General features: G+C 33.6%; 3 protein-coding genes across 4 annotated transcripts; all 3 read left to right on the top strand.

Moving 5' to 3' along the window:
- Positions 1-78: 78 nt before the first annotated feature.
- Positions 79-1,514, top strand: LOC129911987 (uncharacterized). The gene is made up of 3 exons (XM_055990070.1): positions 79-786; positions 853-1,174; positions 1,234-1,514. The coding sequence occupies exons 1-3, from the start codon at positions 79-81 to the stop codon at positions 1,512-1,514; spliced, it is 1,311 nt and encodes a 436-aa protein (XP_055846045.1).
- Positions 1,486-27,095, top strand: LOC129918951 (spermine oxidase-like). Of its 2 annotated transcripts, none has more exons than XM_055999730.1 (2): positions 1,486-1,504; positions 25,237-27,095. In XM_055999730.1, exon 2 carries the CDS (start codon positions 25,268-25,270, stop codon positions 26,696-26,698), a length of 1,431 nt encoding a protein of 476 aa, XP_055855705.1. In that variant the 5' UTR covers positions 1,486-1,504; positions 25,237-25,267; the 3' UTR covers positions 26,699-27,095. The 2 variants fall into 2 exon arrangements, with proteins under 2 accessions (XP_055855705.1, XP_055855699.1); XM_055999724.1 differs by lacking the exon at positions 1,486-1,504 and adding an exon at positions 17,962-18,077.
- On the top strand, positions 8,240-14,610 carry LOC129918941 (exocyst complex component 3). Its single transcript, XM_055999713.1, has 2 exons — positions 8,240-9,289; positions 13,327-14,610. The coding sequence occupies exons 1-2, from the start codon at positions 8,318-8,320 to the stop codon at positions 14,569-14,571; spliced, it is 2,217 nt and encodes a 738-aa protein (XP_055855688.1). The 5' UTR covers positions 8,240-8,317; the 3' UTR covers positions 14,572-14,610.

Genomic DNA, 27,095 nt, shown 5'->3' with positions numbered 1-27,095 from the left:
CATGACAAAATCCATAAATACGAATGCTTTGCTTATAAATGTAATTTAATTGAATCTCTTGGTATTACCCATTTGGCTATGCATACACTAATCCGAGGATTGCCTGAGATTCTCAGTGAACTTATAAACATCAAAAGTCCGGAGGAAATATGGGACAAAATTGAAACAATCACCAAATCTGGTAAAAAAGGTTATCCAGAAATACTTTCGTCATATAACAATCTGCACATGATTTGCCCGAAAACTAGTCGTGTATTAGCTCTAGGTGGAATTCTAGCAGCAAATTACTTGGTGACTCGTACAAACTTTCCAGAGCTGTACGAAAACAGCCCCTGCAGTCAATTAGATTGGAAGAATCTAATTTCAGCATTAATATTCCGTCATGCTGTCCAAATGGTTGCCAATGGTCAGTCAGGTGTTGCAGTGACCTTTATCGACAAACCTTATGAATTCTTGACACTTGCCGATGTTTGGAAACAACCACAACATCTGAGGAAACGTCTCTTGCATAGATTTCGTGAAATCGATGCTAATTTTGCTGGAATGTATCCATACCTAAGTTTGTGCAACCATTCATGTGAGCCATCATTGAGGTTGAACTTTGATGGAAGTCGATTAATTGCAAAGGCTCGAAATGATCTCAAAAAAGGAGACGAAGTTTTTAACTCGTATGTCCTTGACTGCAGGAATAATTCCAGGCACAATCGTCAAGAAGAACTCAAAAGTATTTATCAATTTGAATGTGATTGCAAACATTGCCAGATAGGAAACAACGATAATGAGTTTGTATGTTCCTTATCATGTTAGTCTTGAATAATTTTCTAACTCTTTTTCTCTTAAATGTCTTTTTAGATGAAGTTTCACCAATACCGTTGTAGTGCTCCCAATTGTAATAAAGTTTTTTCACCGCCACAAACTCAAGACCTTCGCTGGTGGCTGGTGATTGAAGAAAACAATGAAATCCTAATAAAGTGTCCTAAATGTAAGACTGCCTTAGAAGTTGACTGGTATATTAAATTCGAAGATCTTTTTATGGCTGAGGTTTTGGATAGTGCAAGACTGACAGAGGCATTTAGACTATTTAAATACTCGGAGAAGTTAGTACATGGTTTTAACGATTTGCGTAATCATATGGCATGGAAAATTGTTACTTCGTTTTTTGAAATTTGGGAAGGTAAGATTAAACTCACAAACTTATTATTCGAGTATGATTTATTTATTTTTCTTTTTCAGATGATGTAGTTATTAATGAAAAGTTTTTTGAAGAAGTAGCTAATGTACTGAATTATTGGCTAAATCATGTGGAAGAACAAAATGATGTCGAATCGATTCTATATGCAACTACTTCGACATTTGCCCTGGATTTAATGGCAGAAGGAAAATGTTTCAATTTCGATACGAAGAAAATTCGAAGATCATTTGATATGTTATCGACGGAATTGAAAAATATTTTTGAAAATTACATACAAGACTATATTGGAGACAAATTTGATGATGCATCAAGGTCCATATAATTGAGAGTCTCGGATTGGAGACTTTTTTTTGAAGTTGTGATATTCTTGTGAAACAAAAGTACTACTTTTTTTAACTTAAAACTGTGACATTACATAAAATGTTGGTCATAAGTTTTTTTTTAATAACAAACATAAGATTTGAATTCTATCCTAAGCTCATATGGAATTTGAAAATATAATTTTTTTTTTAAATAACATTGCTTGTTCCAAACTCGTCTTACTTGTTTTGTATTATCTTGTATTGGTTCCCCCTATGGTTACAAGTTGTCCTTCTTACCCTCCCTTCTCTTCTTACATCTCTGTCGCCTTATTCCTTCTCGCTTTATCTAGTTCCTTTATCCACTCTTCACCCCTCCCTCTTCTCGCTCCCAATTCCATCTTTCTGTCACTTCATTCCCTAGCCTGAATCTTCTTTACGTCTTTAATCCTGCTTTCAAAAATTGCGGTATCCCCTCTACAGGTGCCCTATTTTGTAAAATGATTACACTGTGTTACACTCAAAATATAAGCGGGCGGAGAACTATCACGTTTTGTAGAGCTAGTTGCACTGATTACGAAACTCTGGAGTTAGGGGCGGAAAACGGTTTTGTGGACCTTCGTCCATTGAAAAAAATCTAGCTTCGTCAAATTTGTACCCATTTCCTTTCTTTACAGTTTTGAATAGAAGACACTTAGACCTTTTCAACAATGTATAAAACAACAATGCTTAAACCACCTAGAATTTATAAGCTGACAATGTTCTTTCGTCATTTACCCAACTTCTACATCAAAACAACATCTTCTTCTTCTTCCTTTTTTTCTCGGCGCTGCACATAGGGGTATTTGCCAATTTTACGCGGACAAAATTATTTTTCCGATTTATCTTCATCAACAAGGTAAAAACTTGTATTTAGTACTGGAATAAAGTGTTTTAAGTGTTGATTTCAATGAAAACATTTTTCTTCCTAAACCACTTTTTGATCAAACAAAAAAGTGTCAAGAATGGATCCCAATGGTTTGTTAAAACGCTTATAAATTGAGTTTTATTAATGGTATCGCCAAGATAAAGGTCTTAAAATTTAGGAAAATTCATAAGGATTCAGGTTCTGCAATTCAAGAAGTTGAATCTTCAAAAAAAACTTAAAATATTGATGCTGAATACAAGGTAACCATTTTTCAAAACCTAAAACCTTTAAGAAGGGCAAATGTGTCGAAGTTGCACTTAGTTGCACTTATTTTTTACAGATTCAATTAGATAAGAGTTTAACCTTTAGAAAACATTAAATTTTATCACGCAATAATGTGAAATTGTATAACTTATCTCCTTACCAACACAGAAATTTACTTTTTTTACGATTAATTTATATAAAGATTCAACATATCACTTTTTTATTTATAAAGTAATACAACATTTAGATTCAACATCTAGTAGACAGTTTCGTATCTCCTTATCAATATTTCATAAAAACTTTTTTCTACATCCACTTAAAAAAAAGTACTTACTTAAACACAGTCGCTAAATTACAAAAAAAAATTAATTTTATCTTTGGGCTGAAAACTTTGAACTCTAGACCGCTGCTGTTAGTCACCTGAAGTGATAATCAATTTTAAAACTATAAGAAAATGCTAAGCAAGTTATCTATTTTTAGTAGGATGTTGATTTTTTACATTTGGATCATTTTAAAATTTCGTGTTTTGTCCGCCTAAATTGACTAAATACCCCTATGTGCGCTGTTATGATCTCGATGTCGAGGGGATCATAACCTTCCCACGTTACTGCTTCACACTAGTGATCCGCCTGTGGGGTTCGCCGGGTTGACCTCAGAAATCGGCGGCAAGCCTCCCGGTTTTGTATTGTTCCGTTTCTGAGGCCAACTGAATGCTGGTGTTTTTGCATTTGCTTGTACCAGGAGTTTTTAGGCCTACCTTTCTTTTTATTTCGTGTTGGAACGTTATATGATATTGCTTTTTTGACGGGGTTCTCAGGATCTCTCCTTTGAACATGGCAATACCAACTGAGTCGGTCGTGTTCAATTTTTTGGGAGATGGTATTTTTAACATGAAGGCTTCCTCGGATCTTCGTACTTCTAATTCTATCAAGCTTTGTTACTCCTGCTGTCATGCGAAGCATCTTCATCTCAGCTGCCGTTAACTTACTCTCATACTTTTTGTACATTGTCCAACATTGTGAACCGTATGTGAGTGCTGGACGCACAACTGCGGTGTAGAGCCTTCCTTTCAGCTTAGGGGGCATTTTTCGATCACAGAAGATAGCAGAATTTTCCCGCCACTTCATCCACCCTACGCTTACGCGATGATTGATATCGTCATCACAAGTACCTTCGTTATTTATCATAGACCCCAGATATTTAAACTTTTCACACTTGGGAAGCACTACACCATTCAAATAAATGTCAGGAATAGGCCTGTGTGGATCAGAAAATGGGCAGCATAGGTATTCTGTCTTTTTCGCGCTTATGCGGTACCCACTACCTTCTAGAACATCCACCCATACATCAAGTGCTCGTTGCAGGGATATCGGGTCTTCACTTATGATGGCTCCATCGTCAGCAAAGAATAACTGATGCACTTTTGGGTCCGTCACTTTGCCTTGAAGCAGGTAATCAAGAACGGTAATAAAGAGCAGAGGTCTCAAGACGCTTCCCTGGTGTACACCTACTGTGATTTCGAATTCTTCGGTGACTCCAGCTGCACATCTTACTTTAGTAACTGCTCCATCATACATGTCCATAATTATCCGCACATAGGTTTCCGGAACTCCTCGTTGTCTGAGGGCCACCCATATCAGATCTCGTGGTTGTCGATCGAATGCTTTTTCAAAATCAGCCAATACCACATGCAAATCCTCCAAGGAATCTCGATGTTTTTCCATAATGATTCTGATACTCCGGATTGCATCTGTGGTTGATTTACCCGCAACAAACCCGCACTGGTCATCAGATAGCCTTATTATTTTTCGCAGTCGGCTACCCAAGATTCGCTCAACGATCTTCATGGTGTGTGACATCAGCTTAATCGAACGGTAACTATCACAGCTTCGAGTATCACCCTTTCCTTTGTATATTGGAAGAAGGTAACTTTCCCTCCATTGATTAGGCATTCGATCACCTCGTATAAGCTTGGAAACAAGAACCATGAGCCATCTAGACCCGATGTCTCCCATCTTTTTCCAAAACTCTGAGGGTATTTCGTCTGGCCCAACAGCTTTTCCCTTTTTGGAGTATTTTACAGCCTCACTAACTTCTTCGACTGTGACATCGGATACTTCGCTTAAGTTAGGTGAAGCTATTGGAAAGTGTAGCCTTGGAAATTGTTCATTTAGAAGTTCGTCACAATACTGTCGCCACCTGTGGAGGATTTCTTCGTTTTCCACAAGTAGTTGGCCTTGAGCATTGTTAATAAACTTTGGCGAACAGATCTCCTGAGCATTTCTTCTTCTTTGAGCGGCTATTTTGAAGATGGTTGCGCCCTTATTCACGTTTTGTCGTAGCTCTTGAATAGCACCAGCAGTCGGGGAAGAAATTTCATCTAGCTCCCGATACAGGTCTTCCGTATTCTTGGCTTGAATTTGGGCACATATCTTCTTCGCTTCTTTCTTGCAGTTTCTGTATTCCACTTCGAGGCGTGACTTTTGCTCTGTATTATTAGAGGGGCACTTCGACCAAGCTTTGAAAGCCATTTTCTTTTTACTTACAACTGCTTTAGCTTCATCATTCCACCACCATGTTTCTTTGCCTTGTTGGTTGTGTCCTTTTGAAACCCCTAACAGTGTTTTGGCTTTTTCTATGCAAGTTCGCTGTAGGAGGTCCCACATACTTTGTGCTGTACTCTCTTCATTTCGAAATATATTGGTGTTGTTATACAGATAGTTTTGCATATTCGAAATAAAAGCTTCGCCTTTTTCCTTATCCAGATTATACCATTTGATCTTCCCAAAAGTCTTTGTCTTTTTGTTGTCGTTCACTGTCTCCATAAAAAATTCTGTCAGTAGGAGACGGTGTTGGTGGGCGATCGCTTCTCCCAGTATCACTTTACAATCCTTGACCCGAGGTTTCATGAAACTAGATACCAAATGGTAATCAATCTGAGTCTCATTTCCACCACTGCTGTAAGTGACCAGGTGTCGGCTTTGTTTGATGAACATGGTATTAAGTACGATAAGACCATATGTTTTGCACGAGCTCAGGATGTCTTCACCAGGAGAGTTCCTGATGCCGTATCCGAGGCCTCCATGGCAATCTTCATAGTCTTCGTTTGTTTTCCCGACATGTCCATTTAAATCTCCGCCCACGAACAAAAACTCTTCCTTTGGGATGTCCTTAAGTAGGTTGTGAAAATCTAGCCAAAATGCATCTTTTTCCACCTGCTCACATCCAATTTGGGGAGCATATGCAGTGACAATATTCCACAACTTTCCTTTAATCACCAATTTAAGGGACATCAAACGGTCACTGAATTTCGAAATGGACAATATGCTGCCTAAGAGGTCTTTTGTAAGGATGATTCCGATTCCGTTCTTACCCTTTTCCGTTCCATAGTAGAACATCTTGTAATTTTTTGTCCTTGTATCCAAGAAGCGGGCCCTATTTCCCGTGTCACGCCATTTCGTTTCTTGGACACACAAGATGTCTACTCGCCTTCTTATCATCATCTCTTCCAGCTCGAAGCTTCGACCTGTCATACTCCCAACGTTCCAACTCGCAACTCTCAGATTTTGTATAATCTGTGGCATTACTTTGCTAGCCCCCGGAATCCGTCTAGCTCTGACCCGAGCATTGCTACTCGGTCCAGGATCAGTACCATTAGTAATGGTAGTGCCTGGCGGGGTAGTGTCATTTCTTTGGACGAGTACTTCCATAATGCTTCAGTTCACAAAATCTTGCGAAACGTTGTTGTTGTTGTTGTTTTTTCGACGCGTGCATACTCCAGTTTTGTATTTGATCTCTCTTTAACAGCACCGGTGATCTCCAGTCGTGCCAACCCAGGGACTGGCATGCACACTTTTGGGAAAGTTTACAGGTGTTAAGTGTCGCTAGGTTCACCTTGGTGTTTGTGACCTAGATAAATTTGCTCCTTTAGTCGCCTTTTACGACAAGCGGGGAGGCGCTGCAGGAATATTCTAACCCGTCCCTGCAAAGGTACATCAAAAAAAAAAAAAAAAAAAAAAAAAAAAAAAAAACAAAACAAAACAACATGCTTTTTTAAAAATGTATTCTAAAATAATATTTATTTATCTTAATCAAACGACGTATTTCTTATAAAAATCAGTTCAAAATTGGCTTAGAAAAAAAAATTTACGATATCAAACCAGATACAGAAATTCACCGAAAAAAATGTTATTTTGGCACATAGTAGGATAACTTGGGCGCCAGGATTTGATACGCATTTTTTTTTGTAGAGAAATCAAATACAATCATTTTTTACTATGGGAGGAGATCTGTCTCCTCCCATTAGGCGGGAGGGACACTTTTCTAAAAAAATTAATTAAAAAAAAAAATTTAAAAAAAACAACGGCAACACTTACATCATTAATAACTGATACTATTTCCGAAAAGCAAATTTGTACATTTAATTCTAATTTTTAAATCGATATATTGCAACCCTCCCTTTGTTTTTGAAATATCGATTTAAAAGTTAAAAATAGGCACAAAAAAAAAACTAAAAAAAAAACTCATTGCATACCTACTAATTTTGTTCAGACTGTGAATTTTAATAAAAATTTTACTCATACAGAAAACTGCCTCAATGGATTCCTTTCCTTATCGAAGAATAAAAACTTTGTTTCTATGACTCCAGAATAAGGCCCTCCCAAGCCATGGTATAAAAAGAGAAGGTATGATCATTAGTAAAAACTCAGTATCGAGAACTGTCAAAACTTATGGCTACTTAAGGTTTTGACAGCCCAGCTCATTGAAATTGTTGTTGTAAACAAATTTGTCTTGGAAATTGTTGTTGCTTTGACTTTGCCAAATGCCAAACGTCAAAACCTTATTACCCCATTTTGTAAGATGGCGGCTCTAATGATCATACCATAAACAAAAAATACCAAGACTGGAAACTTTCGTACGTCTTTCCCCCGAAACCCTTTTGTGTACAGTGCTGTCTGTGAATATATGTGAAAGCCACCACGTTGGTAAATGACGTTAACACGCACACATTTATAGATTCACGACATTCACCACACATTTGACACGAACACAACGATAGGTTCACGACATTCACCACACCTCGCAGCTTGTAGGCAAACGTCAGTTGACCGCCGAGTTTCCAGTCTTGGTATTTTTTGTTTATGGATCATACCTTGTCTTTTTATACCATGCTCCCAAGCCAACAGGTTTTTGTAGTCGTGACTCGTGACAATGTCGCGGTCAGGTGCGAAATTTGATTTGCACAGTTTCTGCCCGAAGAGTTTTTTCTTTTTTGTTTTTGATTTGGGGCCTCCCATAGGGTGCGTTGGTTGGGTAGCGCTGGTTGAAAATTATGGGGTTATGTATCTCTAGGCTTTTCCATTTAACATACAACTTTATAATTCTTAAAAATTGATTTTTGTTTTAGGTTTCAATGGAAAACGCTAAAAATAATTTTTTAAGAAAACTAAAAATATACATTCCCGAACTCTCCCATTTATGAAATGTCATTTCAAATTTAACTGACAAATGTAAACCCAACCAACAAAAATTCATATGTGAAATGTCATTCGCCTATTTACACCCCTTTTATCATTTTATTATTTTTATGTCGCCCTTACAAAAAATTTAATTTTTAATTAAATTTCAAGTAAAAAAAAAAACAACTAAACTCCCATGGATTTGGCACAACTTGAGCAAGAAGCTCGCCAAGCAGCCTTAAAAGATGTTAAAAACATGCTCCAACGTCCAGGTCAACTGGAGAAAGTCGATCAATATCGTCATCGAGTTGGGCGTAAAAAAGCCTCTGTCGAGGCATTACTCAAGACCGGAATGCAAAACCAACTCGATGGAGTTCGTGTTGGTCTAAAACAATTAGTGACATGTTTGGAAAATGTCAAAGATGTTGTTGTCATAGTCAAAGAAGTCGATGGTTTGTTGGCTGGGGTTCCAGAAATTTACGATGCTTTGGAAGTTGTTCGCGAAGAGAATACAAAACATTCTCAATATGCAACTGCAATGGAAAACCTAAAACACATATTCAATGTGCAATCAAGTGTTGCCAAGACAATGCAACTCATTGACGAGGATAAACTCCTTAATGCACATCAATGTCTTTCGGATTTGGAGAATTCTCGAGATGATTTGTTGTATGAATTGCATAAGCAATCTAAACAACATGCAAGTGACAAAATCACTTTGAAGAGACATTTTGAAAAAGTCGAAACAGTCTCGCAAGCGCTGGAGAAAAAGATTCGATTGATTATGAACCGAACGCTGAACACGGTGCGCAAGGAACCAGTTGTCATTGTGACTGCATTGCGGATAATTGAGCGCGAAGAGAAGAGCGATCAATTTGCATTGCAACAACAAAAGGTAACTGGTTTCCTGCCACCAGGCAGACCCAAAAATTGGCGTCAAATGGCCATGAATGTTTTGCGTGAAGCCGTAGTCACTCGAATCGAAGGCTCCAAGGTTGAAGAACGTGCTGATAATAAGCTATGGTTGGTTAGAGATTTGGAGATAACTCGGCAAATTATTTTGGAAGATTTGCGTGTGGTTAAATCGTTGTGTATTCCATGCTTTCCACCACATTATAATATTTTCAATGAGTATGTGAAGCTTTATCATCAAGGATTGTCTGATTATGTAAGTATTACCATTTATCATTGAATTATTACAATACATAAATTATTGTTCACTGGGGCATCTTCTTTTCTGATTATATCACTTTTAATGGTGTCGAGTATTATGTCTCTATTGCTTAATTACCTTAGGCATCAAATTTTCAGCTAAGGCAGTTCACATCTCTGACTTCACTCTAGGCGATTTTCTAGCAGCCTATCTGACCTGGTTACACTACATTGCTTGGTTTAGAATACAAAAAATGTTACCCTTTTGTAGAGTATGTGACATCCTCCTCACGTCTTAATGCTTTTAATAGTTGTCTAAACAATTACCAGAAAATCCTTGTACTCATGGTACCCCCGGTATCACCAATGATAGTTGTTTTCATTAATTAAAACCCTCTGGGTCTCAAAAGGGTAAAAAGCTATTGAACTTGGTATATTTTCAATGAACTAAAAGATTCATATCCCTTCAAAAGATGATTCTTTTGACTAAATCGTCTATTAAAGTTTTCAGTTTGAATTTCCAAATTTTGTGAAAAATCAGGGGTCGAATTACAGCATACGATTACGATCATTCGTTAACGTTTTTACTATTTGTGTCTCTATTTATTTAGTAGAAAAAGATAGGGACACATAGCAACCATACGTTAACGAACGTATGCCGTAATTCGACCCCAGGATTTGAAATTCGACCTACATATATATTGCTGTCCAAAAGTAGATTTTCGTGCGGTTTTTTGTTGCTAAATTAGTAGATTTTAACTTCATAATTTACTAACTTTCTCTTTTTTAAAGTTGAAAATTGAATTGTTTTATGGGTAAAGTTCGGGCAGCTGCACCCAGTTTTGTTTCAATAGTTCAAATAATGGACAGCATTTTTCGTTTTTAATTTAGTTCAATTTACATCCCAATAACTATGAAAAATCCTTTAAAATACTATTTTGCTGTTTGGTTCATGCTCGGTCATAGTAAGTGCCCATATCAAATTTTGGGAAAGGAGGCAAAACATAAATGTTTGTACGCAATTTTACAGATGTATGCGTTCTGATATCAAATGCAATAGTCTAGCAACTTTAATTCTCTGCAATGTGTGGTTGTCACACGATGAGAGTTTTACGGCCTATAAAGATGGTTCGTATACATCACGAACATTTGTTGCCTCTTTGTGACGTCAACTTTTTCTATGGGTTTCTGAAAATATTAATTTAATATAAGTTAGTTCTGAGGTTGATAATTTTCTTTTTTCCCTAGCTAAGAATTAAAAGTCTGCTGGCTTAGTAGTAGAGTAACTAAAGCAAATTATTAGGGAACCCGGCCGAACAGCTCTGATTTTGACGATTTTTTTTTCAAACGTAGGTAATTAAAAATACTTTAAAGTCTATAGATTAAAAATTGCCGGTGTTGCCGTATTGTTTTTTAAAATTAAAATTAATTTTTTTTTAACAAAACCATTTTTTTTGCATAAATTTCATAAAACAAATGATAGCAAAAGATTCTCTAGGTAATTTAAGGAAAATATATAAAAGGCAGTAAGGGACAATCTTCCATCGTTTAAGCGATAAATGCAATTTTCTAACATTCTGACCTCAAACACAAAAAAAATATTTTGAAAACAACAGCAACACCTACAAGATTTTAATATACATTTTTAAAAAGCCAGAGGCTCATTCTTATCTCTTAAATTTAAATCCACTAAATTTAATCAAGACTTTTTGAAAAAATGGTCCTCAAACTCAGAATTAAAAAAAAAAATGTTATTAGAAAAATTTAAAATGACTTTTTCCCAAACTTTTTCTAATAAAATATGAATTTATTTACAAAAAATTTTTGGCCATAAATATTATCAGTTGAATTTCGAAGCAAAAAAGGTAAAATATATCACACTTTTGAAAAAAAAAAAATGAAAAATTACTTCAATTTCAATGGTTTTTTTTATTAAAACTGAATTTTTACATTGAAATAATTAATTTTCTCAAAGACTGTGGTAAATAGGAACTTTAAATTTTTGCTATTTAACTTTCAACAGTAAGGGTTATTAAATGAATAAAAAATAATTTTATGTTTAGATGTTGAACTTAAAAAAAAAATAAGTTACATTTTTTTTCAAAACTTTTATTAAAAAAAGTTCTTTGAAAATGAAATACTTTTTAATTTTTTTCATAAACCGTAATACATATTGACATTTCCTTTTATAATTTGAAATCATAATAAATGCGGCCAAAAAAATTTGAAAATAAATGCATTTTATATTACGACCAAGTTTAAAAAACGACATGTTAAAATTTTTTCAATAATTTTTTTTTCAAAAATCTGAGTTCAATTACCATTCTTTCAAAAGCCGTTCATTCAATTAACTTAATTTTAATTTTACATATATGACTAAGCTTCTAGCTTTAAAAAAATGTATATTTGAATATTGTAGGTGTTGCCGTTGTGTTCAAATTTTTTTTTTTGTGTTTGAAGTCAATTAATAAGAAAATTGCATCTATTGCTTGAGCTATTTTCTAGACAATCTTTTGGCATCAATTAATTTATGAAATTTAAGAAAAATATTTGAAAAAAATTTGTTTTTGTTCACAAAAATCTTCAATTAAATTTAAAAAATCAAAACGGCAACACCGGCAATTTTTAATCTATAGACTTTAAAGTATTTTTAATTACCGACGTTTGAAAAAAAAGATCATCAAAATCTAAGCTGTTCGGCCGGGTTCCCTAATATTGCCAATTTTTGAGCTTTAGTTACTCCACTATAGTGCTAGTTTCCTAAGCTACGACAGAAGTTTTAACTTTGGGGTTTTTTTGGTAAGCTACAGAACAAAAATCATTTTGGAAAATATTAACTACGTATTTGCTTGGTTCTCTCTGAGTGACGCTGCAAGGTTTCCCGATGTTATTTTATTCTAAGAAGATAGTATCGGAAACGTTGGTCTGGTTGCACTTACTTTTCAAGAACAATGCGGAAGCAATTACATGAATGCGAATCACTCTTCCACTAGTCTCGATTGATTCGGTGGGAATACCAAAGTCAAACAGGTCTTTTCAATTAAAAAATGCATAAGTAGGTTTGAAATGTGTTATTTTTCGAAATCTATCGCATTGTGAGGTACTCATCTTCATCAATGATAGATTTTGATAATGTAATTGACACAAGTCATTAGTCTAATCCTTCTATAGCTGAGCAAAGAGATGGCTTTTCTCCTTTGACCATATTAATATGTAGTTACAAGTAAGCTGTTGCATCCTTCTTAACATATTGGTTATCTTAAAATCATTTTGGTCTGGTGGTTAAAATTCTAGATAATAAAACGTTGAGTTCTTGAAAGCGAACAACTTGTCCGTAGAACGTAGAATTTTACTGTTACTTAAGCCGCTGGTTGAAATAATCTCTGCAAATGTTTTCCATCGTCTTTTTTTCCACTTATTTCCTTCTATATCAAGTATTGATTTTTTTTATCCTAAGGCTCTCTTTTTTTTGGGTGGTTATCTGAGAACATTCGGATTCAAAACACAATTTCTCAGTCAGGGTTCTGTAAATTCTAGTATCTCTTCCTCTGCACCAAAAATGGGTACCCGACAATTCCTCGTCTGCTTGATAAGTTCTTCCAATTTCTATAGATAGTTTGTCGTTGTAGGCTTTTGAAATTTCTTCAGATGGGAAGTGTACAAATTTTCTAATTTTCTCTCGTGACATCTATTTGCCTTAAACTTTCTTTGAGTACATAAAAGCTTAGTTCAGAGCAATGTTCTTTATTATTGTAATAGTCTAACAATCTGTTAGTTCCTAAATAAGAAGTATTAACCCTTAAAGCTTATCCCTATTGGTCTATGGTTCATATTTTGTGTCTTTGTGAATAGTCCAAAAAAATCGTATGAAAAAAGCCTTTTTCAGAAATTACTTCAATGGAAAATCATATAGATAACCATCTGATTCTTGAACCAGGTATGAATTATTTGTTGAACATCGTTTGAGCTTATTTGTAAGATGCTTTGCTGTTGTAGTTATTTGTCTTTTGCTTGTTTAAGACCGACTCATTTAAATTTATTTTTTTTATTCAGCTCGATGGCATTGCTAAAGGTGGCTTGGAAGGCAATGAATATGTTTCCTTACTTTCTTGGGTAATGAATACCTATCCTGGAGTTGAGTTGATGTCCCATCCAGACCTAAAGGTTGATGTTCACTCTTTAATTGGTCCATTATTACGTCCGGAGCATTTGAAATCCCTGGAAGGAGAATATCTCAACAATATGCGCAAAAACTACCAAGATTGGATGAGCAAAGCTTGTGAAACAGAAAAACAAGAATGGATGTCCAATTGTCCACCTGATCAAGATGAACAATATTATCAAAGTTCAGCTCCAGTGATCATATTCCAAATGATTGATCAACATTTGCAAGTTACCAACACAATTCATGTTGAGCTGACGTTCAAAGCTCTTGTTCTGAGCATTCAACAAGTGGAGATATTCGGACAGAGTTATTTGCAAGGAGTAATTGAATTGAAAGAACATCACTTCCGCAATCGAGATCAAGTGCAGTATTTTACACACTACATTATTACAATTGTGAATAATTCACAGCAAATGATCGAATTGGCTCAGCAAATGAAACAACTTTATTGGCCCAAATCCCGCACTGAACATTACGAAGATTTTGAGAAACTTCTACAAACATTCAGAAATATTCGCAGTCATGCAGTGGGTTATCTTCTTGAAGAAGCTTTCCTTGACATGGAAGTCCATTTCAATGACTTGTTCACTGTAAAATGGTTACAGAGTACTGTTTCCGTTGATACCATTTGTGCTACTCTGGATGATTATTTCCAAGATTACAATCATCTCCGCCCGGTTAATTTTGAGTTGGTGATAAATGAAGCCCAGAATTTGGTTGCCAAGCGGTATATCAAAGCTCTACTATCGAAACGTCTCTCCAAACCCCGTCAAGAAGTTGAAGCTGTTACAAAGAAAATCAACCAAGAAGCACGTCGCTTTAAGTTGTTCTTCGAGAAAATAGCTCCAAATCTATCAATGTCCGAATCACCAATTGATCTTATTTCAACTTTAGCCAATTTGCTTGTTTGTGATATTGAACTTTTGGTATTGGATTTGCATACTTTATTGGGTAGTTGTCCTTCGTTAAGTGAAGACCATATTATACGATTATTTTATATAAGAAACGATGTTAAAGCTAATGAAGTTAGAGAAAAAGTTCAAGATGCAATGAAATCGAAAAAAGCGATGGTTAGTATTGCTAAGCAAGACTGCATATTCCGTGAAATAGTTTTTAATGATAAACTGTGGTAAATAATAAATATTTAATAAAGTAAAATATATATGTAAACAAATAAAATATACACAAAAATATAAATTCGAGTATTTTTTGTCGTCATATTATAGACCCGTTTAGGTGAAATGATACCTGTGAGCAATGATGCAGGTATAAGTTATTATTGTCATTCCTTAATTTAGAAATTTAAACACGATGGATTTTCATCAGAGCCTCAGAAAGTTTTGGTCTTGAGGTTCTTGCATCGAAAGATTGCAAGATTGTGGAAAAATTATTATAAAATTGGAATAAGCATTTTATTGACGACTGTAAAGTTTTGGTAGCCATTTTTCAGACGAAGTGAGGAAGGCAATCTTTCCTGGAATCAACTATTTCAATTTGGCCATTTGAGCTCAATAGTTGAACTTCAACAAATGTGTACTTTTTCTGGCTAAGCGGTCACCACTGAAACATTTTAAGCTTGTCACCTTTTGTCCCTTTAACGTGATAGCGACTTTAAACAAAAGTTTTCTGTCATTACTCTTATTTCGATGAAAAATTTAAAATAAAACTACCTACTTGAAAATGCCCGGGATTAGTGCAGATCAACTGAACTTTTGTTTTGAATTTTTAGAAGCTTTGATTTGTCAGATGTATTAAAAAGTTAGGTGACACTTGATTCTGGCCAATAAGAGCCTATACCAATAAATTTCGAGGGAAACTTCTCATGTAATTTTTGTTCGCACTTGAAAAAAAGGAAGCATTCTCAGAAAACTATTATGGAAATGTTTCACCCCATTTTTTTGCTCACTCTGTTATTTTTAAAAGCTATTTAAAATTTTACTCGACTGAAATTTTCATTTTTCTTGTTTGCCTGCAAAATTCAATCTAAGCCAAGGAAATTTTTTCACCACAAACAACATTTCGCTTGGAATTCATGTGAACCTCACAATAGACCTAAATGTCATATAAATGAATTGCCAAAAATATTGTCAAAAAAAATGTTATTTCTCATCTAAATCGGAGATTAGAAAGTTTAGTATTTTCCAAATACTTAATTTTGTATTACTTCCGAATTTTCCTAAAAAATGTTCTTTAAAATTTGTCAACAAGTATTTCATTAAACTGCAAGATTTTTGAAAATAATAAAATGTAAAAGATCGAAACCAGCTTTATTGTCCCTTCGCATGGACAAATTTCCTACCGTAAGATTGATTTAAACTTTTCCCCGTTGTTCCGAGCGAAAAAATTTTCAAAGTGAAAAAATACTCTGTATTCTGAACTTTTATTTGAGGTGAAATATGAGTTTATTTACAGCTTTTTTGTTTGACACCAAACCAGTTTAAAGGGAATTACATATCAATCCCTTCGAAAAGAGCTGAAAAAAAACGTTATTTTGACGGTTTTTGAGGATATGCTTTAATGAGTGGTAATATATTTCAACATAATTTGTAAAGGTGTCTATAAGAACTGTTTTTCTTCTTACAAAAACTGTTCAAATCATTCAGATATCTCTTTTATTGTGCAATATATCTTTATTTTAATAAATAAGCCAAAGGCTAATTTAAATTATCTTAAAGTTTCGCACGAGTTTTTTTAATTTTTGTTGAAATAAAATATTTCGGTTGAAAAATTTTACGTGAAACTCACAATAAGACTTACTAAAAAATATAATCTATCTCAAATCTTAGTCAAATCAATAAACAATCTTCAATTAAACCTTTTTTAAACCTGTATCCATTTGATTTCCCATTGTAAAGATCAAAAGAAATCATGATAGATCATATCTGAGTGAAGTGGGTCACTGTGGCGTATGAGTGATATTTTTTTGTAAGTTGAAAAAATAAAAGAAATATTATCACTGACCAGTTATTTTGAATTCTTTAAAATTTTTTTGAGTTTTTCATAAACAAACCGAATCGTGTGAGTCATGCAGTCTAAATGTTCATTATACTTCTCTTGCAGTCTAAGAACCATTACCACTTATATTGTCTAAAAGAAAAAATGGCAACCCAAAGTACCGAAATATGAATAAAAGAGAAACTTTCACTTTCATAATTTTCGGAATAGATTTTCCGAAAACCAGATTCTGCGCCTGAATTATGGCATCATACATCATATGTTTCCTAGAGCATGACAGTAGTCTTTCTTGCTTTTCACATTTTAGCCAGACACATTATAAAGAGGGTGGCTATTAAAAAGGGTTGTTTTTTTTAGATGTGCTACGTGCCGTATGGGCGCAGAACAGAAATTGAAAAAAAAAATAATAAGAAACACACAGACACACTTAATTTTGCTTATAAATTAAAATTGTGACCGATACTGTAGAAGGAAGACGTTTATCCCGATTTAAAAGGTCTTTAATTTACTGAAGAAATAACAGTTTTGAACATGAGAAGTAAAAAAGTATTATTGACATGTAAAATGTACACAAAGACAAAACCATAAAAACAAAGCTTCGAAAGTAAACAAAAATACTGAAAACAAACGACTGGAACATTGACCGGTATTTTTGGGTGAAAAAAAAACTGTTAAATATTTTGATTTGATCGCACCACCGAAATAACTCAGTATAAAAATAAGTAGGATAAATAGGATTTTAAAATAAAAATCAGTTTGGGTATGAATACTTTTGTATAATGTAAAAAAAAGTACGTATACACCACAGTGTACGAATGTTTTAAAAGTTATCTTTATACTAGATCCTTTGATATTTAAAAGGATCTGAATATTTATTAGCTCATAAATACCCTTTTTAGCATTATTCTCCTTCGTTTGAAGGGTTTATCAGTTCTAAGTTAATTCAGCGGCAAAAATCATTAAGCGCCAATAAAACGTTATTTACCCTATAACCTTACAGAACTGTATGTGTGTGCTTATCTGTTTGTTTAAAATACTACTTACTGCACCATAAAACAGTCTTGGGTGGAGGGTTGAAGGAACTTTGCAGCATCAGTTTCTTAAAGGGTGCGCCCGAACTATTCAATCGTTGTTTGTTTATTTATTTTTTTGCATTTCCTTCATCCCATGCACTTTCGCAAAAAGATACATACACTCATAATAGTTCATTTGCATAATCAAACACAACCCCCTTTGTTGTCTTTTCCAATAGTTTAAAATATTATAGCAAATATAGTTTTCCATCGATTTAGCGGTCCACCACTATCGAGAGGGAAACTTATGCCAATGCCATGCCGCTGTGTAAAGCGCGCACCCTCATCCAATATTGTCATCCAATCTCTGTGTATTTTGTTTGTACCTCCTCTCGGCTTTCGGAGTTTATTTTTCATTTAGGAGTTAGTTTAGTTTTAGGTGGCTCGCAGTTCGCGTGCGTTGGCGCTCCGTATCTCAAAAATCCTGATTCATTGCCAAAAATCTTTTTTTTATGTGGTGTTTTTTTTTTTTGTACACACCTAGGAAAAAACTATAAAATTTGCAGATTTTTATTTGTTTAAACAAATGATGCAAGTAAGAGGCCGCCGCAGTTGCTTAGCCTGAGGAATTACAATAGATTCTATTTTTATAAACAATAGACAAAAAGGGGGTAAGTGTTTTTCTTTTCAACAGACTTTGCTTCCTTGTTTGTTGTCGGTCTTGCTTAAAAATATGTACATGCAATTATTACATATATGTAAGAAAAAATAAATTAAATTGAAAACCATGAAGGGCATGCTTTTAGGGAATAATCAAATGAAAGTGGGCCTAAGGGGTTGTTTGGCAGGAAAGAGTGTTGAGTGGTTTTGAAAAGCAGTGAAAAAGTGACAATACTTTCATTTACCCGACTCTCTGTACACGTAAATAGTTTCAAGTTGTTCTAACTATCTTTTGTGTAATAGTTTTTCAAGGTACCTATCTACAAATCTACATTTTTTCGAATGAGCTAAAAGCACGTGTCGGCGGAAGAAATAGTTGAGGAAAAGGAAGACGAAATTTTGTATTTTGTTGACAGTACTATGATGTAATGAAAAGACTGCTCGTGCTTATAATGTGGCTAGGATTTATTTTTTTTTTTCATTCTAAATTTTTTGTTTTGTTTTGCTTTAAAATTGAATTTTCTTTTTCGCGCTTGAAATTTTTAAATGTTTTTGTAGGTACTTGGTGGTGATTTTGCAATCCGGGTACTGTTACATGTACAATGTACATCCATTTCACTCAAAAAATGTTGTAAACACAAGTCGATCGAAACATATGTAATTCCAAATGTGTAATACATTTTTTTTTTTACAAAATTAATGTAAATAATCCCGTTAGCACAAATTATATTTCGCTGTCGTGTATAATTCATATTAATATACAACCGTATCTATCTTTTATAATTATCGAGAGTGAGTGACATTAATCGGTTATTAAAAATGATATTAAATATCATGTGAATAAGTAATTTAATGTTAATTCTAGCTAAAAGCTTTTGTTAACTTACTAAGAATATAAAATCTTACATATAAGTTATACGTCTACACTTATGATAGTTACCTTGATATAAATGTGGTTTTTTTCTAACCATTTCGAAATAAATTTATTCGTATTAAATTAACTTTGATTAAGATTTTACCTGACCAAGTTAAGGGCCATTAGTAATTTAAAATTAAAAGTAGGCAGTTAATCATTCTTCATTCGTTCTTCCCATACACTCTGTTTTCATGTATTATTTTATACTCGGTTTTCGTTTCTCTCATTAATAAAACTTTACTTTTGACCAAAATACTTATAAGAGACCTATAAAAATCCCATTCAAATAGAGTCCAGTTTAAGATTTGAAATTTTTCCATATTTTAAAGCATTATCCCTAAGCCCTTCACATCTCCAAGTAACATAGTTATCTGTTGTCAATGAAAGCTCAAAAAAGGCATACCATCCTTTCTAACAATTTTGCTTCTATAATGCTTTACAGAAGCAACAATTGCATCTGTAAAGCTTTATAGAACCAAAATTGTTTGTCGGGATACCTTTAGCTAACATGAATTTTCACATCATTTTAATTGGAAGGATCATTGATATCATGGCATCACCACGAAAATTCGATAATTTTACATAATATTTAGGAAATTACAGCCTTTCAGGGAAAACTCATTCGTTATCATTAGCAAAAATATTTGAGTCCCAACAATAAACAACAATGTAAAAGCTTTGGCCAACTACTTACTCCGAAGGAAACTTCATACTCAGTCTATCTTCAGACATCAACGCTGATTTATTTTTCGCTTTAGAGATACCTCGAAGAGCAGAAGGACTCTTATAGCCAGTCCGTAGGGCTTTCGTATTAATAGGTTAATATTGTTTTCACGAAAGAAAGATTTTCTTATCGATGCTAGCATTCGGTATCGATCATTCTCTTCTCTGCCCTTCAAATTATTGAATATACCTAAGTCAGAAACCCATTATACAAAAGCTGGTTTTGTTTTCGACTCTATTTTATATTTTTATCAATGATTTGTTTTTTGAAGCTTCTAATCCACTTAATTGTTTCGCTGATGACCGTAAACTCAGCTTTTCATATTCGTTTTAGGATTCACATCCAAGAGCGGAGACCTATCACGTTTTGTAGAGCTAGTCGCACTTATTACGAAACGGTATTTAAAAAGTCTCTAACACCCCCAAAATCTAGAGTTAGGGGCAAAAAACGGTTTTTTTTACCTTCATCCATTGAAAAAAAATTTTGACAGTTTCTAATAGGAGAAAAATATACCTTTTCAACAATGTAAAAAACATGTAACTCGGTCAAACCACCTAGAATTTTAAAAATATATTCTAAAATAATATTTATTTCCAAATCAAACGAGGTATTTTTTATGAAAATCAGTTTAAAATTGGCTTAGAAAAAAAATTTTTCGATTTCAATCCAGATACAGAAATTCGAACTTTTAGGTATAGAACAAAAATGTTGTTTCGGCACGTAGTAGAATAACTTGGGCGCCAGGATTTGATAACGGGTTTTTGTAGAGGAGCTCAATACAAACAATTTTTTTTCTTTGGTAGGGGGGTCTATCTCCCCCCGTTTAGGTGGGAGGCTGTTTTCTAAAAAAAATTACCAAAATAAAAGAAATTATTAAAAAACAACAGCAACACTTACAGTAATAAATGATACTATTTCCGAAAGGCAAAATTGAACATTTAATTCTAATTTTTAAATCAATATATTAGTCTATTTAATAGACCGGAGCTCCAGAGCAAAAATAGAACAAATTCGTTCAAGAGTTTTTATTGCTGATTATAATTCCTTGGCATAAAAGAATACTCCAGCCAAAAGTGCTACTAAATCCATTGGTGCATTTCTGAGAAAACGGCAACACTGGTCGGTTTTCAGTTTTTTTTTGATTTAATTCGAAAACCAAGCATAACTTTGAGATGGTTCAAGGACACTTTTCATAGAAAATTAAATTTTCTATCAAGATAAGATGGTTAAAAATTTTAAAAATTATTTTTGACTAAAATTCTAACCTAAAATCAAAGAAAAAGAAGTTAAAAAATTGACGATTTTATTTTTTTTACTAAATCGAGGGGCATTTGGTGTATGTAGCCGGTACGTCCAAACTTTGTACTAATGAAATAAAGTAGAGGTAAAATCCTTTGTTAATATGCAATTTTTTTTGTCAAGAAACAACTTAAATGTACCTATTCAAAAATTAGCACTTTTTCTAAATTTTTGACTTTTTTAGCTAAAAGCAAGTTTTTAAAACTCGATAAAATAGTATTAATTGGAAACTTTTAGACTTTTAAAGTAAACATACTTCGAGGGATTGATTTAATATAAACTAAATATGACAAACAAAAAAATTTATTTGCATTATTATGGCCTTGTGTGCAATTTTGTGTATGTGCATTTTTATAAATATGGATCGAATGGATGGACGGAGAGCATTTAGCTTTGGTCTATTGCATAGAAAAACATTTAATACCAACTCTTTTACTGTTTTCAATGGCCTGAAAAACAATTCTTGTAAAATCACCAGTGTTGCCGTTTTCTCAGAAATGCACCAATGGATTTAGTAGCACTTTTGGCTGGAGTATTCTTTTATGCCAAGGAATTATAATCAGCAATAAAAACTCTTGAACGAATTTGTTCTATTTTTGCTCTGGAGCTCCGGTCTATTAAATAGACTATATTATAACAAATAGTTTTTGAAATAATCGATTTCAAAGTTAAAAATAGGCGAAAACAAATTTTTAAAAACTCATTTTATACTATTTTTGTCCAGACTGTGAATTTTAATAAAAAAATTACTCACCCAGAAAACTACCTCAATTAATTCCTTATCGAACAGTAAAAACTATGTTTCTATGTCTTCTAGTTTTTGAGAAAATTGAAAAATTATTTTATCAGATTTTTCTTTTTTCAAAATATTTTTTGTTTTTATTTTTCAATTTTCTCAAAAACTAGAAGACATAATAATTATTGGAAAAGTCTTTAAATGGTAAACAATCTCAATTTCATATAACTTCTGACAAGCTTTTAAACCAATAAATTTAAAGTTATTCTCTGAAAAGTACTCTTTCAGTCGACTATAGAGAAAATATACCTCCTCTATGACATTGACTTTGCAGAAACAGTTTTAAAAAAGCGCCCTTATCAAAATATTGACCAAATACGAGCGAAATAATTTTTTGGGGCGGGAGAAATGCACGGCCTCCAGAATTAAAGATGGTGAAATATTGAATTTGAACCTTTATTGTTGCTTCAGAAAGCTCGCTAAATAGTTCAGTTAGCTTGTCGTTTTTTTAGGAAAAGACCTTACCCTTTTCGGAAGGGTTGTTTATAGTAAGGTGTAGTCTCATGAACATCCTAAGCTTTCGGACTCAACACTCTAATCCGAAAACTGAAATAAATATAAATATTGAAAATTATCCGAACTTTTCAGGCTTTGGTGATTTTAGTCCCTATAAGAACTTTTAATTTAGAAAAACGATATTTCACGGCCTTTAATGTGATAACATTGCCCATAATTTTAATCTAAAACCGTTTCGGTGTTAGCTTAATATTTCTTCCTAAATATCATCAATTTAGGAGAATCTTTTTTTCAATATTTTTTTTAAACACAAATAGCCCAGTTAGTAGGAAATTTTGTTCTTCAAAAGACGAATTCGTTTGAATTTTATTAAACTTTGGATATTGACTCTTAAAAAAACTGAAATTTTTCAATATTTATACAACCTAGTGAATTTTCTTCAGTTCAAAAGAAATCTTGCTGTAAAAGTAATAAAGTTCAGATGTCTATTAACATAAAGCCAATAAACAATATTACCTGTATCGCTGCCAGAATTGAAAATCCACTATACCAATCTCTAAGACACAAATAAATGTACAAGACATTAAAGCTACTAAAATGTAAAAATAATGTTAAAAAATTCAACTGACAAAAAATTGCAGACTATTCCACTTAACTTTTTCAACTTGAAGTTGATACAATTACCACACTACATATTTCATAAACAATACTTCAGGTTCCTTCTTAACCCATTTGTATGCACACTTTTTCTTAAGTCATGATGTCTACAACTTTTCATAGTTATAAAGTAGGCGTTAACAGGATGCTCTAACGGCCACTGCACCGGAAACTAAGAAAAAAAAAGTACCACCTTCTTTAACCATTTTGACACTTTTCTAAAGAAGATTGTTCCAAAAAGTTAAAAAAAAAAGGAAAACACCTCCCAGCTCACATCTCAGATTAAGTCGCATAGTCACCTAGGGAAACATTAAGCCGGCATATGCAGTGTAAACTTTTTAAATTTGTTTGCTTAGTCGAGCAGTAAATTATGATTTTCTATTCACAAGCAAATGACTTTGAATGAGCTATAAGGCGAGGGTATACAAAAGGGGGTGGTGGAAGGTTTAATAGGGATCACTGTTACCTTTAGGGGGTGGTATGGTAGGTTGATGATGGTGGCAATAGAAGACTCATAAAACATGCGACTGAGGTTATTTACATTTCGGTAGCTCTTTTTCAGTCATATTTCCACCTTACTGCTTCTATACAGTTAGGTGATATTGTGGGGTGGGGTGGATATACATAAATATAAAGCTTTTGTATGAAGCAATGAAATTATTTGACCTCGACCTCGTAGAAATGTTATTTTATTTTTTCTCCTTTGCTCTTCAATTAAAATTTCTGTTTTTTTTTTCGTTTCTTTCGTTTGACTAATCAGCGTCATCTTTTTTTCCTTGTTACAGAAAGCTTTGCTTTTATGTTTTTTTATGAGATATTTCAAGTGAATATTATCTGCTTTACTCTGGCAAATTAATGTGTTTTTTAATTTTGAAGATTTTTTGTTTTTCCATTTTTTTTTCAAAAGAAATGAGTGCACTCTTTTGAAGACGAAGGATAATAATTGTTTGTTTGTGCATCAGCTTAAGATTTAAAATGTCTTGGAGAATGTTGGCTGGAAAAATATGGAGACGTTTGCTCATTTAAATGGCAATCTGGGTATAAAAAGTATCAACCGCTGCGCTGTAGCTTTCTTATACATTATCGATACTTCAAGGATTAAGTTTTGGGGTTCTTTGATAGACAACAATATTAAGACAGTTCGAAATGTTTTGACAAAAAAAAAAAACAAAAAACCATAACTCAAATCATACCTAATCAAAACGTCGATATTCTTTCTGTTGTAAACAATTAATAATTAATTTTCTTCGAATATGCAAAAAACATAAAAAACCATTGTCTCCTTATTCTCCGAGTCCAGCTTTTCGCTCTAAGGACATAGTACTAGGTACTGGTGCAGATTTTGGGAACATTGAATCGTAACTTACCTATGAGCCATAAAAATATCACAGAAATAGAATTTGGATACTTTTATATTATTAATGTAGGTAACTGGCGCCCAACGTGAAGCCAACATAAAATAATTCTGAAATGAAAATCTTTAGGATTTTATGCAAAGGTTTTAAATACTTTTAAATATTCACCATAGTTAATAAGATTGAATGGAATTCACTCAATTGTTCAATTGTGAATACAAATTTAACTAAATTTCCAGCATTAAATCTGGGTAAACTTCTTTAATTTTGATATCTTTATGATTTACAAAAAAAAAAAAAAAAATTGCTTGAATTTTGACAGTTCCTTACGGTTATGAAAAAATTGGGGTTATTCAGAAAAATTAAATCCAGTGAATTGTTTCAAAAGTATTCTCTTCAATCATAGAGAAACATACGTGATTATTGCAATACATTTTTTATAACACCACTACTTTAAATGGCGCCCAACGTGGAAAAGAAAGGTAGCTCTAAAAACTTCTGGTATAAGACGCAAGCATTCAGTTGACTTGAAAATATACACAAAACCTGATCTTGTCTCTTTGGTTATACTTGCTTGCTTACTCAGGTAACAAAATTTTGCGATTACTTTCACGAACAGTGTCAGTATTTGCGATTTATCATTTACGAGTTTATCAGAAATCCTTTATTTTGTGTAGTTCACGTATGCAGAGATTTTTCGAAATTGAATTGTAGTTTTCCTTTATATAAGTTCCACTGTTGACTTTTCACATTGTTTCAATAAACAGAAGATAAGCCACAATTTTATCCTAGCTTGGAAGCTTTTATAAGGCTTTATAGAAGTAGTAACTTCAGTTAGGTTGGAAACATAATGGTTGAGATTTTCAATCAATCAAAATCATAAATTCGTAATTTTTAAACCTTTAAACCTATCAAAAACTATTAACACTTCATTTCAATATTAACCAATTTTTTCCCTATTTTTCAGATTTTTTCTCAACTAACATCAACTATCAGCCATGAACACTGCAAAAGTCGTTGTAATTGGCGCTGGGCCTTCAGGCATTGCAGCTGCAACAAAACTCCTCGAACTTGGCTTCCAAAAAGTGATGGTTGTTGAAGCTGAAAATCGTATCGGTGGCCGAATACATACAATACCCTTTGGTGATAATGTCATAGACTTGGGAGCACAATGGTGTCATGGCGAAAAAGACAACATTGTGTTCGAACTTGCAAACAAGCACAATCTATTAGAATCCACTGGTGATGTCTATGAAAACTATGAATGCATTCGTTCGAACAAAGACATTGTACCGGTGAAAGTAAGTCAACGATTAAAAGACATTGTTAATGATAGTTTAGTAACTCGCAAAGTAGATCTCATAGGATATAATGGATCATTGGGAAGTTATATTTCACGATTTTTCTTTGAGGAACTACAACGAGCTGAAAACTCGGATATTGATATTGAAATAGCAAAAGAATTCTTCGAAAACTATCAAAAGTTTGAAAATTCAGTTGAAGCTTCCGATTCATTGAGTGATGTGTCTGGGAAGGGATACCTCGAGTATTGGGATTGCGAAGGTGATATACTATTGAACTGGAAAGACAAAGGTTATATGAAATTATTACAGTTATTAATGAGTTCCGATGAAGTTGGCACTGAATATGGAGTACTAGATCAGCGGTTGGTACTAGGAACACCGGTCACTCAAATAAGTTGGAATGATGGAGATATTCAAATAAAATGTGAAGATAATAAAGTTATCGAAGCTGATCACGTTATAGTGACAGTTTCATTGGGAGTCCTGAAAGAAAAACACTCGAAACTTTTCAATCCAAAGCTACCAATGCAAAAAGTTCGTGCTATCGAAGGTATTGGTTTTGGAACTGTCAACAAAATTTTCATAGAGTTTCCCGAGCAATTCTGGCCAAACGACTGGACTGGTTTTGCTCTACTATGGAGGGAAGAAGACCTCGATGAGATACGAGGAACAAATCGTGCCTGGTTAGAAGATGTTTTTGGCTTCTATGCTGTTAGCTACCAACCTAGAATTCTAAGTGGATGGGTGATTGGAGAAAGTGGAAGGCATATGGAGACCTTGCCGGAAGATGAAGTACTTAGCGGTTGTATGTACCTTTTTAGGAAATTCCTCACTTGGGAAATTCCTACGCCTGTTAATTTCAAGACTTCAGCTTGGTATATTAATGAAAACTTTCGTGGTTCGTACTCATTTCGATCGATATTGACAGAAAAGCTAGGGGCTTGGGCAAGTGATTTGGCGAGTCCATTAAAAGATTCCAATCAGATACCAGTTGTTCTATTTGCTGGTGAAGCTTCAAGTGATCATTACTATTCAACAGTCCATGGAGCAGTTGAAGCTGGATGGCGTGAAGCACAGAGATTGGCTGATTTTTATAATAATGAAAATACAAAATCACAATTATAACATCGCGTTTAAGGATCTTAAACGCTAATTCGAAGACTATATAAAATGAATTCGATATAATTCTTTGAGATATACCGGGAAATGCTTTAAAAAGGGGCTATCGCATTTGTTTGAAGCACTAGATTTACCTTTATATACCAACTAGCCTCTGCGAATCCATGGGCGCATGGTCTTCAGCTTGAAATTTTTAGACGCAAGGTCAAACAAGTATTTTTTACTTAAAAATAAAAAAAGACATGTGTTGGAAAATCTCAAAGAAATAGGAATATGCTGGTGTTTAAGGTTCTGAATATTTGTATTTAGATATTTATTAAATTTTTTTCCATCTTAATTAGAAACCGAAAAAAAAATGTATAATATTTATTGCAGTCTATTGCTCAATCGAAAAAAAAAAACA

Source organism: Episyrphus balteatus, chromosome 1 (genome assembly GCF_945859705.1).
Source record: "Episyrphus balteatus chromosome 1, idEpiBalt1.1, whole genome shotgun sequence".
NCBI classification, from domain to species: Eukaryota; Metazoa; Arthropoda; class Insecta; order Diptera; family Syrphidae; genus Episyrphus; species Episyrphus balteatus.
Note: the sequence above shows the minus strand (reverse complement) of the source record. Positions and strands in the feature narration are given on the sequence as shown.

Excerpts from the sequence above, each read along its gene's own strand:
- LOC129911987 (XM_055990070.1), top strand. The coding sequence starts at position 79 with ATGCATACACTAATCCGAGGATTGCCTGAGATTCTCAGTGAACTTATA. Across the intron at positions 787-852 it reads GAAACAACGATAATGAGTTT|ATGAAGTTTCACCAATACCG; the intron begins GTATGTTCCTTA and ends ATGTCTTTTTAG. Across the intron at positions 1,175-1,233 it reads GTTTTTTGAAATTTGGGAAG|ATGATGTAGTTATTAATGAA; the intron begins GTAAGATTAAAC and ends TTTCTTTTTCAG.
- LOC129918941 (XM_055999713.1), top strand. The coding sequence starts at position 8,318 with ATGGATTTGGCACAACTTGAGCAAGAAGCTCGCCAAGCAGCCTTAAAA. Across the intron at positions 9,290-13,326 it reads ATCAAGGATTGTCTGATTAT|CTCGATGGCATTGCTAAAGG; the intron begins GTAAGTATTACC and ends TTTTTTATTCAG.
- LOC129918951 (XM_055999730.1), top strand. The coding sequence starts at position 25,268 with ATGAACACTGCAAAAGTCGTTGTAATTGGCGCTGGGCCTTCAGGCATT.